Genomic DNA, 20,621 nt, shown 5'->3' with positions numbered 1-20,621 from the left:
TGCGTCCGACGCTAGCGTCGGAAACGACGCAAGTGTCGAAAAACGCCACCCTAAAAACGCACGCGTCCCCTATGTTAAACATAGGGGCGCGTCGCCGCTGCGTCGCCGCTGCGTCGCCGGCGCAACAGCGACGCACATTGGCGGAACGCCAATGTGAACGTAGCCTAACGCGACAATGAAGGCCACCAAAAGGACCTACCAACCAAATCTCTGGTACCAAAAATGCCAGGATGACCAGCCAACACGGAACAGTGAACCTCAGAAATCACTCTACTAGTCCATCTGTCAGGAACAAACAGTTTCCCCACAGGACAGTGGTCAGGTTTGTCAGCCTGAAATTCCTGAAGAACCCGTCATAAATCAGGGGAAATGGCAGAAAGGACCACCCCTTCTTTCAGAATACTGACTGGCTCTAAGACCTCAGGAGAATCAGGCAAAACAATCCTAGAGAGGGCATCAGCCTTAATATTCTTAGAACCCGGAAGGTACGAGACCACGAAATCAAAACGAGAAAAAAACAAGGACCATCGAGCCTGTCTAGGATTCAACCGTTTGGCAGACTCGAGGTAAATCAGATTCTTATGATCGGTCAAGACCACAATACGGTGCTTAGCTCCCTCAAGCCAATGTCGCCACTCCTCAAACGCCCACTTCATAGTGAACAACTCCCGATTGCCGACATCATAATTGCGTTCAGCAGGCGAAAACTTACGGGAAAATAAGGCACACGGTTTCATCAAGGAACCAACAGGATCCCTCTGAGACAAAACGGCCCCTGCCCCAATCTCAGAAGCGTCAACCTCAACCTGAAACGGAAGAGAAACATCCGGTTGGCGCAACAACAGAGCAGAAGTAAATCGACGTTTAAGCTCCTGAAAGGCAGAGACAGCCGCAGAGGACCAATTCGCCACATCAGCACCTTTCTTCGTCAAATCGGTCAAGGGTTTAACCAAGCTGGAAAAATTAGCAATGAAACGGCGATAAAAATTTGCAAAACCCCAAAATTTCTGAAGGCTCTTCACGGATGTGGGCTGAATCCAATCATGAATGGCCTGAACCTTAACCGGATCCATCTCTATAGACGAGGGAGAAAAAATAAAGCCCAAAAAAGAAACCTTCTGCACCCCAAAGAGACACTTAGACCCTTTCACAAACAGGGCATTGTCACGAAGGATCTGAAATACCATCCTGACCTGTTGCACATGAGACTCCCAATCATCGGAAAAAATCAAAATATCGTCCAAATATACAATCAAGAATTTATCAAGATAAGTCCGGAAGATATCATGCATGAAGGACTGAAAAACAGATGGAGCATTAGAGAGTCCGAATGGCATCACAAGGTATTCAAAATGGCCTTCGGGCGTGTTAAACGCAGTTTTCCATTCATCACCCTGCTTAATGCGAACAAGATTATATGCCCCTCGAAGGTCAATCTTCATAAACCAACTAGCTCCCTTAATCCTAGCAAACAAATCGGAAAGCAAAGGTAAAGGGTATTGAAACTTGACCGTGATTTTATTCAAGAGGCGATAATCTATACAAGGTCTCAAGGAACCATCTTTTTTAGCAACAAAAAAGAACCCCGCTCCCAACGGTGAAGAAGATGGTCGAATATGCCCTTTCTCCAAAGACTCCTTAATATAGCTCCGCATGGCGGTATGTTCAGGCACAGACAGGTTGAAAAGTCGACCCTTAGGAAACTTACAGCCTGGAATCAAGTCAATAGCACAATCGCAGTCCCTGTGCGGTGGAAGGAAACTGGACTTGGGCTCATCGAATACATCCTGAAAATCAGACAAAAACTCTGGAATTTCAGAAGAGGAAGAAGAGGAGATTGACATCAAAGGAACATCATTATGAACCCCCTGACAACCCCAACTAGTCACAGACATGGACTTCCAATCCAACACAGGATTATGTACCTGCAACCACGGAAAACCCAGCACGATAGCATCATGCAAGTTATGCAACACCAGAAATCGACAATCTTCCTGATGGGCTGGCGCCATGCGCATGGTCACCTGTGTCCAAAACTGGGGCTTATTTTTAGCCAAGGGTGTAGCATCAATGCCCCTTAAAGGAATAAGGTTCTGCAAAGGCTGCAAGGGAAAACCACAACGCTTGGCAAACTCAAAGTCCATTAAATTCAAGGCGGCGCCTGAATCCACAAACGCCATGACAGAAAATGATGACAATGAGCAGATCAAGGACACAGATAACAGAAATTTAGGTTGTACAGTGCTGATGGTAATTGAACTGGCGATCCTCTTTGTCCGCTTAGGGCAGACAAAAATGACATGAGAAGCATCGCCACATTAATAACACAACCTATTTTGACGTCTGAAACCTTGTCGTTCTGTTCTAGACAGAATTCTATCACACTGTATAGGCACAGGAATTTGCTCTGAGGATAACGCCACAGCGCGCACAGTTCTGCGCTCCCGCAAGCGCCGGTCAATCTGAATGGCCAGAGACATAGAATCACTCAGACCGGAAGGTGTGGGAAACCCCACCATAACATCTTTAATGGATTCAGAAAGCCCCCTTCTGAAAATTGCCGCCAAAGCATCATTATTCCATTTAGTCAACACAGACCATTTTCTGAATTTCTGACAATACAATTCTGCCGCCTCTTGACCCTGAGATAGGGCCAACAAGGTCTTCTCAGCTTGATCCACAGAATTAGGTTCATCATATAATAATCCCAAAGCCTGAAAAAAGGAGTCAATATTAAGTAAAGCCGGATTCCCAGATTCCAGGGAAAATGCCCAATCCTGCGGGTCGCCACGCAGCAGGGAGATTACGATTTTTACCTGCTGAATGGAATCACCAGAGGATCGAGGTCTCAGAGCAAAAAACAGTTTACAGTTATTTTTAAAACTCAAAAATTTGGACCTGTCACCAGAAAACAAATCAGGAGTAGGAATCTTCGGTTCTAAAGCAGGAGTCTGAACAATATAATCAGAAATACCCTGCACCCTAGCAGCAAGCTGGTCAACACGAGAAGCTAATTCCTGAACAGTCATGCTTGCACCAGGCTCCTCAGCCACCCAGATATTAAGAGGGAAGAGAACACAAAACAGACTGGAGAAAAAAAAATGGCTCAAGACCTTTCTTCCCTTCTTCTGAGATGCATTTAACTCATTGTGGGCCAGTTGTACTGTTATGATCCGGTGACCTTGGAGCAGCATGAGAACTTTCACTGGAGAAGGTGGTCACTATACTGACCGCAATCCTGAACTTAACACCGCAACTGTTATGATACGGTGGTCTAGGAGCAACATGGAATGAGCTCTGAAGGAAGTGGTAACTGTACTGACCGCAGTCCCTAAGCTCAACACAACACTAGAAGTAGCCGTGGGATGCTCCTAACTCTCCCTATGCACCTCGTCACAGCCTAAGAGCTAACTACCCTTAAAGATAGAAGCAGGAAAGCTATCTTGCCTCAGAGAAAATCCCCAAAGGATAGATTAGCCCCCCACAAATAATGACTGTGAGTGGAGAGGGAAAAGACATACACAGAATGAAACCAGGATGAGCACAGGAGGCCAGTCTAGCTAAATAGATAGGACAGGATGGAATACTGTGCGGTCAGTATAAAACACTACAAAAATCCACGCAGAGTTTACAAAAAATCTCCACACCTGACTAAAGGTGTGGAGGGTAAATCTGCTTCCTAGAGCTTCCAGCAAGACAGAATTAATTCATACTGATAAGCTGGACAAACATAGAAAGCGCAGAACGGATAAGTCCACAATCTGTGGACAGAAAAGAGCAAGCAAAAACTTAGCTTTGCTGAACTGGTCAGGATAACAGGGAAATCCAAAGAGATGTGAATCCAACCAGGAACCATTTACAAGTGGCATTGGCTGAAGGAAAGAGCCAGGCCTAAATAGCCGAGCAGAAGAGACGATAAGTGGAGACAGCTGATGACAGCTAACTCCAAGGAGCAGCCATACCACTTGAAACCACAAGAGGGAGCCCAAGAGCAGAACTCACAAAAGTGCCACTTACAACCACCGGAGGGAGCCCAAGAGCGGAATTCACAACAGCAACTAGAAGTAGCCGTGGAGTGTACCTAACAATCCTAGACACCTATTCACAGCCGGAAGACTAAATACCCCTAAAGATGGAAATAGGAATACTATCTTGCCTCAGAGTAGATCCCCAAAGGATAGACAGCCCCCACAAATATTGGCGGTGAGTCGGAGAGGAAAAAACATACACAGGCAGAAAAACAGGATTTAGCACAGGAGGCCACTCTAGCTAAATAGGACAGGATAGGACAGAGTTCTGTGCGGTCAGTATTAAAAACCCTTCAAAAATATCCACAGCAGAATATACAAAAACTTCCTACATCTAACTAAAGATGTAGGAGCGTATATCTGCAACTCCAGCGAATCCTACAATCAGAGCAGGAATACAAACAAAAACAAGCACACAGCAGTGTGCCACAGACATAAAAAACCAAACACTTATCTTTGCTGAATTTGGCAGCAAGCAGGAGAAACCAGAAAGTGAACCAACACTTCACAAGGAACATTGACAACTGGAAAGGGCTAATGAATCCTGCACACCTAAATATCCCAGTCAGAATTGTAATCAGCAGATACACCTGGCCAGGACTGCGACTCAGAGACAACTGCATTCCCACCTGCAGCCACTGGAGGGAACCCAAGAGCAGAATTCACAACAGGAGTGGAGCCGTGTGTGTATGAGGTGTACGGAGTGGAGCCGTGTGTGTATGAGGTGTACAGAGTGGAGCCGCATGTGCAAGGTGTATGGAGAGCAGTCGTGTGTGTACGAGGTGTACAGAGTGGAGCCGTGTGTGTACGAGATGTACGGAGCGGAGGCGCTTGTGCAATGTGTATGGAGCGGTGTGTGTACGAGGTGTACGGAGTAGTGCCGTGTGTGTACGAGATGTGTGGAGAGGAGCCGTGTGTGTATGAGGTGTACGGAGCGGAGCCGTGCGTGTGCAAGGTATACGGAGCGGAGCAGCATGTGCAATGTGTATGGAGCGGAGCCAAGTGCACGAGGTGTACGGAGTGGAGCCGTGTGTGTATGAGGTGTATGGAGTGGAGCCGTGTGTGTATGAGGTGTACAGAGTGGAGCCGCATGTGCAAGGTGTATGGAGAGCAGTCGTGTGTGTACGAGGTGTATGGAGCGGAGCCGTGTGTGTATGAGGTGTATGAAGCCAAACCACGTGTGTACGAGGTGTACAGAGCAGAGCCACGTGTGTACGAGATGTGCCGAGCAGAGCCATGCGTGTACAAGGTATGCGGAGCGGAGCAGCATGTGCAATGTGTATAGAGCGGAGCCGTGAGTGTACGAGGTGTACGGAGTGGTGCTGTGTGTGTACGAGATGTATGGAGAGGAGCCGCGTGTGTATGAGGTGTACGGAGCGGAGCCATGTGTGTGCAAGGTATACGGAGCGGAGAAGCGTGTGCAATGTGTATGGAGCGGAGCCAAGTGTACGAGGTGTACGGAGTGGAGCTGTGTGTGTATGAGGTGTACAGAGTACGGAGCGGAGGCGCGTGTGTACGAGGTGTACGTAGCGGAGGCGCGTGTGTACGAGGTGTATGGAGCGGAGGCGTGTGTGTACGAGGTGTACGGAGCGGAGGCGCGTGTGTACGAGGTGTACGGAGCGGAGGCGCATGTGTACGAGGTGTACGGAGCGGAGCCGCGTGTGTACGAGGTGTACGGAGCAGACGCTGGCTGAGTCGGATTGGAGCAGATATTGCTCCTCTCTTTGACACTGACTGGCACAGGAGACACGGAGAGGTCTTTATCAGTGGCGTATCACAGCTGCAGCAACGTGAGCAGTCAGCGGCGCAGCTGGATGACACCATTCAGCTCCGTGGGAGTGGAAGCTGCCGGCTGCTGCGAGGGTGCGCCGTGAAAGGTGTGTGTGTGTAGTGATGGAGAAGGCAATGATGGGGGTGGGGGTAACCATGTGTGGCCATTATACTGTACCCAGCATTGTGTGGGGCCATTATACTGTACCCAGCATCGTGTGGGGCCATTATACTGTACACAGCATCATGTGGGGCCATTATACTGTATGGACCATCACGTGGGGCAAGTATACTGTACGCAGAATCATGTGGGGCCATTATACAGTATGGAGCATAATGTGGCCATTATACAGTATGGAGCATTATGTGTGGCCATTATACAATATGGGGCACTGTGTGGCCATTATACTGTATGGAGCATCATGTGGAGCCATTATACAGTAAGGAACATCATGTGTGGCCATTATACAGTATGGAGCATCATGTGTGGCCATTATACTGTAGCCAGCATTGTGTGGGGCCATTATACTGTACCCAGCATTGTGTGGGGCCATTATACTGTACAAAGCATCATGTGGGGCCATTATACTGTACAAAGCATCATGTGGGGCCATTATACTGTATGGACCATCACATGGGGCAAGTATACTGTACGCAGCATCATGTGGGGCCATTATACAGTATGGAGAATAATGTGGCCATTATACAATATGGAGCATTATGTGTGGCCATTATACAGTATGGGGCACTGTGTGGCCATTATACTGTATGGAGCATCATGTGGAGCCATTACACAGTAAGGAACATCATGTGGGGCCATTATACAGTATAGAGCATCATGTGTGGCCATTATACAGTATGGAGCACTGTATGGCCATAATTATTTGTTTATAATTATTGTTTACAAAACATTGAGATCAGAAGTGCTAAATGGGTGTGGTTGGGGCGTGACTAGTTGTGAAATGGGTGTGGTCAGAGGTGTGGCTTAAAATTTGCGCCGCCAGCTTTGTCCCTCTTTCCCTTCCTCAAAAGTTGGGAGGTATGCATGCGGAGCACATTTCTTTACAATAGTTTCCTATGGTGGACGGATGCCTCAGCATCCATCCTGACTGTGCACACTGTTGGCCGCATACCTCCTGAGTATGTGTCTAATAGTGGGCGCAAACATTTTGTGAACCAAGCCTACAGTAAGGGTATGTGTCCACTTTCAGGATGGCCGGCGGTATCGTCGGAGCGGCTTTGCCGCTCTGCGCTAAGCCACGCCCCCTTCTGGGACGCGATGATGCCGGATGTGTTCACAGCACACATCCGGGATCATCGCACCCATCGCATAGGGTCCTGTGCTATATCTTGCGGCGCCGCAAGATATACGGACATGCTGCGATCTGAAAAGACGCGCAGCATGTCCGGAGTCGCAGGGCCGCCATGTGCGTGTTACCACGCATAGTGGAGACGGTATTTCATTAAATCCCCTCCACTATGCTGTAACATCTGGACGCTGCGTGTCTGACGCTGCGGCTGTATGCAGCGTCAGACACGCAGCGTTTCCTGCACGTGGAAACATACCCTAAGAGACCTGACATATTGTACATCGCACTCGTTATGGCCCAACATCTGTCCACATAAACCTCTCAAGTCTATGCTCACATCAAGTTTTTAGGCAAATCTTGATGCAAAATTTGTTTTGCTTCTAAACTTTAATGAGTTAATTAAGCACACCAGGTATATCATGTCCAGTGAAAACAAGGCAGCACCTCTAGGTAGGATAGGTGATAAGTTACTGACGGGTGAGGGTCTGACCACAGCTACCCGCACTGATTGACAGACTATCCTGATGGGGAACTTTCATCACCGTTACAAAATGGAGCAACATGCTGGACGTCCGACCGCTGCTCTATTCATTCCCTTTGGGGCTGCCGGAAATCAACGAGTGCAGCGTTCACCAGCCCCATAGGGAATGAATGGAGCAGCGGGTGCACATGGGAACTGGTGCTTCATTCTAAGGGTATGTGCACACCTAGAATTGACCTCTGCGGATTTTTCCGTAGCGGATTTTAGAAATCCGCAGGTAAAAGGCACTGCGGTTTTTTGCTGATTTTGTGTGGATGCCACCTGCGGTGTTACACCTGTGGATTCCTATTATGGAGCAGGTGTAAACCGCAGCGGAATCCACACAAAGAATTGACATGCTGCGGAATGTAAACCGCTGTGTTTCCACGCGTTTTTTTCCGCAGCATGTGCACTGCAGATTGTGGTTTCCATAGGTTTACATTGTACTGTAAACGCATGGAACGCTGATGTGGACCCGCAGCTGCAGATCTGCTGCGAAATCCGCAATGTGTGCACATAGCCTAAGGGAACCGTATGAAATCGTTCAGTATCATCCAGAAAAGTGGGACATTTCTTCTCATCTGTGATCCGTACACGAGTCGTTTTTTACAGCAGCTATTAAGTTACAGAATTTCAATCAATCCGTAAAAAACAGACACTACATTATGGCTCCGAATTTTTTGCGCACTCATAGGCATGAATGGGCGAGTGTCATCTGATTTACGGAAGAAACTAATGCATGCTGCCATTTTCGTCACACGCTGACCCGGTCATTGAAAAAGGTCACTTATTTGCCCCCATTGAATAACATTGGTCCGAGTCCTGACTGGGTTCTGCACGGACAGCACTGGGACTGAAACTACGTGTGTGAACGAGCCCTAACAAGTGTAAAGTGTCCTGTTGAGTCGACCAGTCCCAGTGGCCGGACACCCAGGGATCAATGTTATCATCTATCCTACTGGTGACTTGTTTTCACTAGGCAAACCTTACGTGCTGCACTACAATACTTGTGATAGTCCTGGTCTATCTGTAATGGTGTAAGAAGAGGTAATGGCGTCCAGCTCCAGCACCTACTGATTGTAATTACTGTATAAATATTATCGGCAATGATTTATCGCTCGATCAGTGGAAAAATCCCAGGGGCCATAAATCAGGCGGAACCATAGGACTGGGGATACGGCGGGGGATGAAAGTGAGCGCACAAGCAGACTGTGACACGCACGAAGTGGAACGCATGAGGACGTGACAGGGACCGGAAGTGGCCTCAGAACTTCCTGTCGTGAGGAGTTAGAAGAGGCAGATGCTTATCTTCGGTGCTAGTGGCAGGTGAATGAACCGGGCATCCTTCTGAAATGGTGGAATAGGAGCAGGTTGCCCGGTTTACACTAGGTTGCATGATACAGAGTGTCGAGGCTGTATTTTAATACATTTCCAGTGTCATTGCTGCCCGTAGCCAGTAGGGGCGCTGTAGGCATTACTTGTCCACAATGGGACACAACACAATGACAAGTTCGTGGCTAAATGATGAGTTTGTAGTATGACATGGTAGACTGTGCCCCGTGGATAACGACTATGATTTCTGCTGTTTTGTTCCCGTATGTGATGACCAGGAGGGGAAAGTGCAGAACCCCAAACCATTGGGATCTCCTCCAGTTCTGTGCGGAATCGGGTACTGAGGATGGACAAGGGCGAGACTAATGTAACGGAGCGGGTGCTGCACCTCACCCTGGAGATAATCTACCTGCTGACCGGAGAGGTGAGGGCTTTGGGAATCCAGTGGCATGACGTTACTTTTACCTCTATTAAGGGGTTATTCCTGAAAAAGCAATGTATCCTTTACAGTAGGATAAGGAATAACTTACGGATTGCCTGGGGCCCAATAACAGGGACCCACAAGAATCCTGAGGTCGGCCCCATCCTGAATATAGCAGAGGTGCTCACGTGCGATCTCCACACCATTCATTGTCTATTGGGACTGCCAAGTACGGCGTTCGGATTTCCAGCAGTCTCATGCACACCTGCACAGCCCCGATCTCCGGATCTTTGGGGCCCCAGTGGTCGGACCTCGGAACTCTGCAAGTTCTAACCTAAGGATAGGCCTTTTTGGAAATAACTCTTAATAATAGAGGAAGATGATAGGTCCTATACATATACAATAGCGTGATGGTAAAAAACAATGTGCAATGTTCCCCACCTCCTTATGGCTAGTCTATAGAGGATGGCTTGTCAACAGACATTGTAAAAAGGATTCAGGAAAACCCAACCAACCCCTAATGGGAAATGCCATTTTCATTGACTGATGAAATGCCACTGACTAATTCCACAACATCCTAGTCAGTGCTCTTATGTTCTTTCACTTTACCTTCTGATAATTGATTAAAAATAAGCTATTAACTCTTCTACTTCTCAAAGTGTAGATTTTTTTCCACACTTCCTTAAAAGTTTTGTGCAGTAATGTATATATATTTTTTTACAGATTGCTTGGCCATTGTCTTTATTTTTTTTGAGCACATAAGCCCTTGCCTTTGTAGATATCATATGATTTTTTTTCATATGTTGATCTATGTTTTTTATAGTGTCTTTTCTATCTTTCCTTTGAAACAAGTTGTAGTTGTAAGGCCTATTTCACGCTTCAGTGTCTCCGGTACGTGTACTGACCGTTTTCTCACGTACCGGAGACACTGACACACATAGACCCATTCAAATGAATGGGTCTATGCACATGTCTCTGTGTTTTCACGGACCTTGTGTCCGTGTGCAGAACACGGAGACATGTCCGCTTTTCTCCGGCACCACACGTACCGCAATACGTCCCGCACACGGAAAACAGTGTGCACTCTCCTCCATGTGCACGTACCGCCCACAGGAGAGACAGCGCTACAGTAAGCGCTATCCCCCCTGCGTGTGGTGCTGAAGGCGGCATTCATCTCTTCTCCCCGCAGGAGAAAAGAGATGAAAAGTCAATTTTTTTTTCTTAAAAATAAAGTTTGTGGGTCACCTCCCACTTGCCGAGAAACACTCACCCAGCTCCTGCGATGTATGCTCTCAGCACCGGCAGTAGGTCCTGTGTGAGCGGTCACATGGTACCGCTCATTACAGTGATGAATATGCGCATATTCATCACTGTAATGAGCGGTACCACGTGACCGCTCACACGGGACCTGCTGCCGGGGCTGAGAGCATACATCGCAGGAGCTGGGTGAGTATTTTCTCTTCGCCACGACAGCACCCACTGAGAGAGGGGATCCGCCCCTAGGAACAGGAAACCCTACGGAGAGATAAAAGGGGCGGTCCCCCTCGCTCCCACAGTTTTGGTTTCCTGTTCCTACGGGAAGATCCACGGAGAAGAGGATTCCCAGCCTGGACGCCGCTTGCGCAGTTTACCTGTGAGGACGGCGAGGGCTCCAGGACTGGATGCAGCGTCGGGGGTGCTGATTCAGTTTTCCCCCCTCTGCTGGCAGACGTCGCGAGACCGGGTCGTGGGGGCCGGTTCGCGGCAGATGTCCGGCGGTCTGCGGGGCAAGCACCAGGTGGTAGCGTCGCGCCGTCCTCGGCGGACGCCTGTGCGGTGTGGAGCCCAGTGCATGCCCCCGGAAGTGCTGGTAAGCTTCCGGGGTGCGGAGGAGTGAGACGACGCCGGCGCTGAAGCCGGTAACAGCGCCGGAGTATCCAACATGGCCGCGACCCGGAAGTGGTTAGCACTTCCGGGTTCAACAGGAAGAACATGGCGGCCCCCATGTGAAAAGGACGCCGGCGCTGCATCCCGGCGTCCAGAATGGATTCTGCAAGAGAGCCTGCGGTACCTTCTCTAGAGGTTACCACCGTCACCCCTCGCAGCCATGCCAGCAGCAGCAGCCGCTCTAGGCAGAGCGGATCGTCCAAAAGGAAGCCACCGGCATCTCTGTCTCCTCCTCAGCCGGTACCTGATCGGTCAGCTTCTGGGTGAGTGTGCATCTACCCCACTAGTCTGATTATTGTCCCTCTCCCTTTATAATAGGCAAAAAGGAAGGAAAAAGCGAAACACAAGCAGTGTGCGTTATGTATCCAGCCCCTTCCGGATAGTTACACTAAAAGGCTATGTGATTCATGTATAAAATCAACGTTACGTGAGGAAGCCTCAGTTAAATCAGAGGATATAAGAGCCATGATTAGGGAAGAATTACGAGCCCTACAAAGCGTTGACAGAGAGCCACGTATTAAGGAGAAAAGAGGATACGTTTCACCTGTATCCGATCAGCCGTCTGAGTTAGAGGAAGCAAACTCAGATAGATCGCAGCAGGAGATATCCTCAGATGAGGATCAGGATACGTGCTTCCCCACAGATAGCATTGACAATCTGGTGAGATCAGTTTGCAATACCATGGGCATAGAAGATCTTAAAGTCCCTAAAACACAGCAAGACATTATGTTTGCTGGCCTATCCGAAAAGAAGAGACCCTCTTTTCCGGTAATAACGGCAGTAAAAAGTTTGATCAAAAAAGAGTGGGAAAGCCAGGGGCAGAGGGGGTTACCACCATCCTCAAAGAGACGCTACCCCTTTAATGATGAAGAATTCACAACATGGTCAAAAGCCCCAAAAGTAGACGCAGCTGTGGCGTCTACATCAAAGAAATCCTTACTGCCTGTAGAGGATTCAGGCTCGTTACAAGATCCTCTAGATCGCAAAGCCGATTCGCTCCTTAAAAGAGCATGGGAGACTTCTGCAGAGGCTTTTAAACCGGCAATCTCAGCCACATGCACCGCAAGATCCATGCTTGTTTGGCTGAGTGACTTGGAAGAAGGGCTGAAAGGAGGTCTCTCTCTCTCTCTCTCTCTCTCTCTCTCTCTCTCTCTCGAGAGAGAGAGAGAAATTATTGTCCTCTATACCCCTAATTAGAGGTGCCACAGCCTTTCTAGTGGACTCATCTGCCGACTCTATACGCCTGGCAGCCAAGTCGGCAGGATTAACGAATGCAGCACGTAGGGCCCTATGGCTTAAGGGCTGGAAAGGTGACCCTCAGACCAAGTCTAAGTTATGCAGCCTCCCATGTCAGGATGAGTACCTGTTTGGTACCAAACTGGATGAGATCTTAACTAAAGCAGGGGAAAGGAAGAAAGGCTTTCCAAATAGTAATAATTACGTTCCATTTTATAGGAGAGCGTTCCGAAAGGCCGCATTTAATAAAAGGAAGGAGTTTAAGAACCAGGATCGCTGGGCCACAAGAGACAGAAAACAAAAGGGTGCGTTCTTTGGGAAGCGCCCTTTCAAGTTTGAAGAAAAACCCCGTTAGGACAGATCTACCTGTGGGAGGCAGATTGTCCTCCTTCGCTAATGAATGGCGGGCCATAACAGCAAATATTTGGGCAAATAACCTTATTGCCTCTGGGTTACAATTAAAATTTTCCCGAGTCCCTCCGGACTCATTTCTATTGACTTCATTAAAGTCTCAGTTACAACAAGAGGCATTGGAGCAGGAGGTAATAAATCTCCTAGCTAAGGGAGTCTTGGTGGAGGTTCCATTCCTACAGGAGGGAAAGGGATTCTATTCCCCGTTATTTTTGATTCCAAAACCAGATGGAACATTCAGAACTATTATTAATCTTAAAAAATTAAACATCTACCTAGAAAATCAAACCTTTAAGATGGAATCTATCCGGTCCACCATTAAACTCCTGTTTCCCTATTGCTTTATGACAGTTCTCGACCTTAAAGATGCGTATTACCATCTACCTATTTATGCAGAGCATCAACAATATCTACGGGTAGCGATTGTATTGAATGGGTGTGTCCGACACTTTCAGTATACTGCAATGCCTTTTGGGCTATCTATAGCCCCAAGAGTATTCACTAAACTAATGGCGGAGGTAATGTCATATCTAAGACTAAAAGACACTCTCGTAATTCCCTACTTAGATGACATCTTAGTAGTAGGAAATTCTCCTTCGCAATGTCAACAACGGTTGTGTGATATGATAGCATCTCTGCAAAGATTGGGTTGGATAATAAACTGGGAAAAATCTAGACTTATCCCAACAACTCGGCAAATTTTCCTAGGGATTATATTAGATTCTACAAGCCAGAAATGTTTCCTTCCGGAAAATAAACAGATAACGGTCAGGAATAAAGTTCAGTCGGTAATAGATAAACCCCTAATTTCTTTGAGAGAAGGCATGTCCCTTCTTGGCTCCTTCACGTCATGTATCCCAGCGGTTCCATGGGCCCAATTTCACTCGAGGCATTTACAGTATGCAATTTTACATGAAGAAGAAAAATCTCATGGTCATTTAAATATTAAAATTTCCCTTTCTAATAATGTAATCCAATCTCTGATATGGTGGCTAGATCCAAAAAACCTGGTCAGTGGAGTTCCCTGGGTAGTTAAACCCTCAAATATAATATATACTGATGCCAGTCCTACTGGCTGGGGTGCACATTTAAAAGACCATTTAGTCCAAGGATTATGGTCAGTCACGGAGTCAGACGACTCTTCTAATATAAGAGAGCTAAAAGCTATCTATCATGCTCTATGTGAATTCCTTCCGCAGCTACACGGGACACATACCAGAATTCTGTCCGACAACATGACATCAGTCGCCTATATCAATCATCAAGGAGGAACAAGATCAGGAACGCTCATGTCTATAACCGAAGACATTCTAACCATAGCCGAAGAACATCTTCTGTCCCTGTCAGCGCTACATGTCAGAGGAGTGGACAACTCAAGAGCAGACTTCCTCAGTCGTCATACCCTCCACCAAGGAGAGTGGGTCCTAAATCATCAAATTTTCAAAATGATAACTATGAAATGGGGTACACCCGAGATAGATCTCTTCGCCACAAGACAAAACCGACAACTAAAAAGACTCACTTCAATGTTCCGGGCCGACAATCCCGACATTCTCGATGCCCTTCAGACTCCTTGGACATTTCAGAAAGCATACGCTTTTCCTCCTCTGATTCTTCTACCAACAGTAATCAGGAAGATAAGGGAGGACCGGGCAAATATAATCCTGATTGCCCCATTTTGGCCAAAAAGACCATGGTTTTCCCTGCTCAGAGCCATGTCCATCTCGGATCCGTGGATCCTCCCGGAGGATCAGGATCTTCTTTCCCAGGGGCCCTTCAACCACCCTCATGTGAAGGGACTAAGGTTGACAGCCTGGAATTTGAGAGGCAGCTGTTAAAACTAAGAGGCTTCTCCGATAGTGTAATTAATACCTTGTTAACAAGTAGAAAAAGATCCACTACTGACATATATGTGAGAGTGTGGAAGAAATTTCTAAATCTCTATCCATCGGCGTTATCTAGTGAAATTCCCGTCTCCACTATTCTAGAATTTCTTCAAAAAGGACGTGACCTAGGCCTTTCAGTTAATACTCTGAAAGTACAAGTTTCTGCTCTAGGGGCCTTGTATAGTCACAATGTTGCGGGTAATAGATGGATAGCTAGATTTATTTCAGCTTGCCAGAGATCAGAGCCAGTTCAGATTCCGCAGATGCCTCCTTGGGATATTAATCTGGTCCTGGAAGCCTTAACAGGTCATCCATTTGATCCTCTAGATTTAGCTCACATTAAATATATTTCACTTAAGACCGTTCTTCTTGTCGCGTTAGTATCGGCAAGAAGAGTAGGTGACATACAGGCGCTATCAGTAGATCCTCCCTTTATGTCAATATTTCCTGATAGAATTGTCCTGAAAACAGACCCTTCCTACCTACCTAAAATGTGTATAAAATTCCATAGATCTCAAGAGATCCTTCTTCCTTCTTTCTATAATAATCCTACAGACCAGGAGGAAGAGAAGTACCATACTTTAGATGTGAGAAGGGCTATAATAACTTATCTGGATAGGACTAGCGCCTGGAGGAAGAGCAGGGCTCTCTTTGTTTCCTTCCAGGGTCAAAGGAAAGGATCTGGTGTTACAAAAGGCACACTATCCCGATGGATTCGGGAGGCGATATACCTGGCCTATTCATCTAAAGGGGAGAATCCACCTGAGACTGTGAAGGCACATTCCACCCGGGCGATAGCATCATCCTGGGCTGAACGAGCAGAGGTTCCTATAGAACTCATATGTAAGGCCGCAACCTGGTCCTCTCCTTCTACCTTCTATAGTCACTATAGATTAGATCTATCTGCCTCCACTGACTTGTGTTTCGGTAGATCAGTCCTTAATACGATAATCCCCCCCAAATAACTATCTCTGAAAGTCTCTCAGTGGGTGCTGTCGTGGCGAAGAGAAAACACCGGATTACCGGTAATGCTCTTTTATAGAGCCACGACAGCACCACTTCACTTCCCTCCCATTTACATATATTAGTGTACATATGAGCACTGTTAAGGGTGGTGGATTCTTGTACTTATACATAGTTAAATTATAATGAATGATGATAAAGAATTGTCTACTAAAACTGGTGGGCGGTTCCTCGCAATCTCTGTAACCCAAAACTGTGGGAGCGAGGGGGACCGCCCCTTTTATCTCTCCGTAGGGTTTCCTGTTCCTAGGGGCGGATCCCCTCTCTCAGTGGGTGCTGTCGTGGCTCTATAAAAGAGCATTACCGGTACGTAATCCGGTGTTTCTCGGCAAGCGGGCGGGCGCACAGGGGATGGGAGGCAGGAGGGGACCCACAAACTTTATTTTTAACACAAAAATAAAAAAACCTTGATTTTTCATTCCTTCTCTCCAGCGAACGCTGCTGGGGAGAAGGAATGAATGCCGGCTTCAGCACCAAAAGCAGGGGACAGCGCTTAACTGCAGCGCTGTCTCCTGCACGGTCCGTGTGGTCCTCAGTCACTGATTTGCCACGTGAGCACACGGACACGGATAACTCCGGTACCGATTTCTCCGGTACCGGAATTATCTGGACGTGTGAAAGAGGCCTAACATAAAACCTGTCATTTAATAAACTTATATGACAGTGGTCACAGCTGTAAATTCCTGATATATAAAATTTGCGCAATTCTACCAAAAATAAATTTCCACTCTTGTATAAGATAAAATAAAGCTTTACTGCATCTACTATCTTCAGAGCAGAATCTTTCCTCTTCATCACACGTCCATTATCGGTGTACCCATCCAATGTACTGCTATCACTCCTGGAGAGATCAGATGTTCCCAAAGCGATCTCTGCCAATAATTCTGTAGTGAGTTTTAGAGCAGCACAGCCCCATGCGGGAAGTAAGCGGATCAATGCATTCCTATGGGTGCAGAACCGCCGCGATTCTGCACAAAGAAGTGACATGCTGCGGGTTGTAAACCGCTGAGTTCCCGCACGGTTTTTCCCGCAGCATGTGCACAGCGGTTTGCGGTTTCCATAGGGTTTACATGTTACTGTAAACGCAATGGAAACTGCAGCGGACCCGCAGCTGCAAAATCGCCGCGGTTCCGCGGTAAAAACCGCAAAGTGTGAACATGGCCTAAACCCTTCACGATGTAGGGGTTTTCCATTTTTGCGTTTCTGTTGTTTGCTCCCCTTCTTCCCAGAGCCATAACTTTTTTTTATTTTCAGTCAATGTGGCCATGTGAGGGCTTGTTTTTTTGCAGGGTGCATTGTACTTTTCAACAACACTTTTGATTTTACCATATCGTGTAGGGGAAAACAGGAAAAAGATTCTCCAGGTTGTTACAAGTTCACAGATGTCAAACATGTATAGGTTATTTTTCATTTATGTGGTGGAAAAGTTTTTCATGGCCCCACATGATGCTTCATACTGTATCATGGTCCCACATGATGCTTCATACTGTATCATGGTCCCACATGATGCTTCATACTGTATCATGGTTCCACATAGTGCTCCATACACTATAATGACCCCACATAATGCTTCATACTGTATAATGGCCCCACATGATGCTTCATATTGTATCATGGCCCCACATACTGCTTCGTAATGTATAATGGCCACACATGATGCTTCATACTGTATCATGGTCCTACATGATGCTTCATACTGTATCATGGCCCCACATAGTGCTCCATACTGTATCATGGCCCCACATAGTGCTCCATACTGTATAATGGCCACACATAGTGCTCCATACACTATAATGACCCCACATGATGCTTTATACTGTATCATGGCCCCACATAGTGCTTCGTACTGTATAATGGCACCAACTCGTGCTCCATACACTATAATGGCCCCACATGATGCTTCATACAGTATAATGGCCAGCACCTAGTGCTCCATACAGTATAATGGCCACCAACTTGAGCTCAAGACACTATAATGGCCCCACCTAGAGCTGCATACACTATAATGACCACCACCTTGATATCCATACACTATAATGGCCATCACCTAGTGCCCCATAGACTATAATGGTGGCCACCACCTTGAGCTCCATAGACTATAATGACCACCCCGTAGTTCTTCATAGACTATAATGGCCACCACCTAGTTCTCCATAGACTATAATGGCCACCACGTAGTTCTTCATAGACTATAATAGTCCCCACATAAAAAAATAAATACTCATTTCTGCTTGTTCCCCCACTGCTCCAGTCTATTTATGGTGTCTAAAGATCCTCTGCACATCTCGATAAAGCCAGCGCGGTGTAATGACGTCTTTGCTCATGCTGCGCTGAAATGTCAGACACAAGAATGGGAACAATGTGAGCGGGAGCGTCAACTGGTGCTACTTCCTCCATCGTTGCTTTGAACTGTGTTGGCATTTAGGATGCCGATATAGTTGAAAGCAGGGCTGTGTAGTGAGAGTCTGTGTCCATTTTAGTGGAGCCAGTATAAAATGGAACGACTCAGATTCCTAAAATATATAATAAGTTGGGTACAGTAGTACAATTATAGAAACTTGATTCTAGCTCACCCAGTTGCTCTATGCTCATCCACCTGGGGCTCAGACACCGGCCTCGCCCTCGCTTCACATCAAGGAAAATAGAAAAAATTGGAGTCTGGCTCAACAGGACTGGATTTTTCTTTTTATTTTTGAAAAGAAAATATGGTGCATACAAAAGAAAAATTTACATGGTCGACATGACCCAGTCAGGACTGTGGAGTCGGTGTCCATTTGTTGGAGCCAGTATAAAATGGACCGACTCAGACTCCTAAAATATATAATAAATTGGGTTCAGTAGTACAATGCAGGATGTGCTGTAAATTTTTTCCTAACAACTTGGGAAAGTTATAAAATGTATAAATAACTGTTCTGTCCCCGAGCTCAGCTTTTAGTTGATGAATCTGTGCTGCACTTTATGCACATGCTCAGTAGTCACCACTGCTGCGGAGTTGGAGGATGCAGCCAATCAGCGGCCACTTCACACTCCGTTCCTGTGGACTAAACCGTAGTCCAGAAGAAGGGAGAGCAGCTGCTCTGACTTCCTCCAAGTTGTCCGTTACGTCCAAAGGAAGTGAGAGTGAAGCTGCCGCTGATGGGTTGCAGGGCTCGATTGACATAACATAATACGAGACCCCGGGAGAACTGGCGCCAACATTGCTCGAGCAGTCGCGTACAGCAGACTCACTCCTCTTCATGCGAATAGTGGCAGATATCCAGTACCCGGCTGAGACCACTGCTTAGTTTCTATTTTTTATGGAAAACAAATTTCAGCAATCTGCTATCTCCTGCAGTCCCACAGAGAATGAATGGAAAGGAGATGTCCATGCTTGACCTCCACTCCATACAGGCAGGAGGAGCCACATTCATGGGATCGCTGTAAGTCCCACTGCTTAGACACGCAGCAGGTCAATAAGTTATAGCTTATTGATAGGGGATATTTTATTACCTTGGTTCAAACCTTTTAAGGTTGTGTTCATACATTGCAAATTTCTTTGCAGCAATATCTTGGCTTGTTAAATTCAGATTTTGTTGAGCGTTTGCTGCTGGCCTTACACTTTCTATTGCAAAGGGTGAAATCTGCACAAAAAGAATTGACACCCTGCAGCTACTTAAATCCCCACCATAGGTCAATTTCCACCCAAAATGTCAACAACATGTAGATGAGATATTTTTTGGTACTGTATTATGTTATTATGCTGTTAGTCTCTCCAGCCAAACGACCATAGTGTCACTATAACAGATTCGGACCATTGATGCATGATCTTCTCTAGACCTCTGAATGTCTCTTGAGGTATCTTGCACCTAGACATTAGTAACAGATTTTTTAAGTCTTATATGTTGTGATGTGGGCCCATCTATGGATCACATTTTTTACAGCATATCTGCTACGTCACATTGAGATCTGGAGGCTAAATCAACATCTTAAAGGAAACCTGTAATCTGATTCATCCTGCCCAAACCTCGGACAGCTTGAATCGGAACCTACTGTAGTTGTATGACTGCAGCCTGGTATATTTTTTAAAGATCTGAGCTCTGAGATCTGAGCTCTGCCCCTGACCGGCTCTTCCCAGCATCACTACAGGTATTTGACCAGCCTCTCGCTATGGAAGCGATCTGAAAAACCGCCTACAGTGGCTCTGGGAAGGGTCAGCCAGGGGAGAAGCCAGACCAATCTCATCCCCGATCAGAACAAGGCTAGAATATGTTTTCTGAACGTCTGAGTGTTTGAGAAAAATATGCCTGACTGCAATAATGCCTTTGGTTTGGGCAGCATGAATGACATGACAGGCTCCCTTTTAAACCATTTTTTAAATTGTTTAAACCATTCCTAAACCACTATTACCTTGGGGTGTACTTGATCTGCTTCTCAAATAACGTAGGTGGAAGGTGTCGATCCACATGATTGGTCAGGATATAAGGCAGGGTTCACATTGCATCAATGGCAATGCGCTGACGGCATCCTTTACACAGTGGCACTAACGCAATGTAACGAATGCTTCAGCGCACCCTTTGACTGCCATTATGTAGCGCATCGCTAACGCATGTCATAATCGGCATGCGTTAGTGATGTGCCGTCATTCTGCGACGGACCCTCAAACGCGGTTTACCGCTAGCGTAGGTGGAGCATCTGCGCGATCGCATAATGTGATCTTTAAAAGGCACTAGCGTTGGTGCAGTCCGTTTAACGCATGCGTTGAACGGACTGCACCAACGC

General features: G+C 46.8%; 1 protein-coding gene across 1 annotated transcript in view; it reads left to right on the top strand.

Moving 5' to 3' along the window:
- Window positions 1-8,896: 8,896 nt before the first annotated feature.
- LOC138666783 (zinc finger protein 585A-like) overlaps window positions 8,897-20,621 on the top strand; it is a 77,121-nt gene continuing 65,396 nt past the window's right edge. Inside the window, exons 1-2 of the mRNA XM_069754956.1 lie at window positions 8,897-8,954; window positions 9,239-9,384. Of these exons, the coding sequence (XP_069611057.1) occupies window positions 9,307-9,384 (78 nt within the window). The 5' untranslated portion in view covers window positions 8,897-8,954; window positions 9,239-9,306. The remainder of the gene's footprint in view (window positions 8,955-9,238; window positions 9,385-20,621) is intronic.

Source organism: Ranitomeya imitator, chromosome 2 (assembly GCF_032444005.1).
Source record: "Ranitomeya imitator isolate aRanImi1 chromosome 2, aRanImi1.pri, whole genome shotgun sequence".
Lineage (NCBI taxonomy): Eukaryota > Metazoa > Chordata > Amphibia > Anura > Dendrobatidae > Ranitomeya > Ranitomeya imitator.
This window is presented reverse-complemented; position numbering and strand designations above follow the sequence as displayed.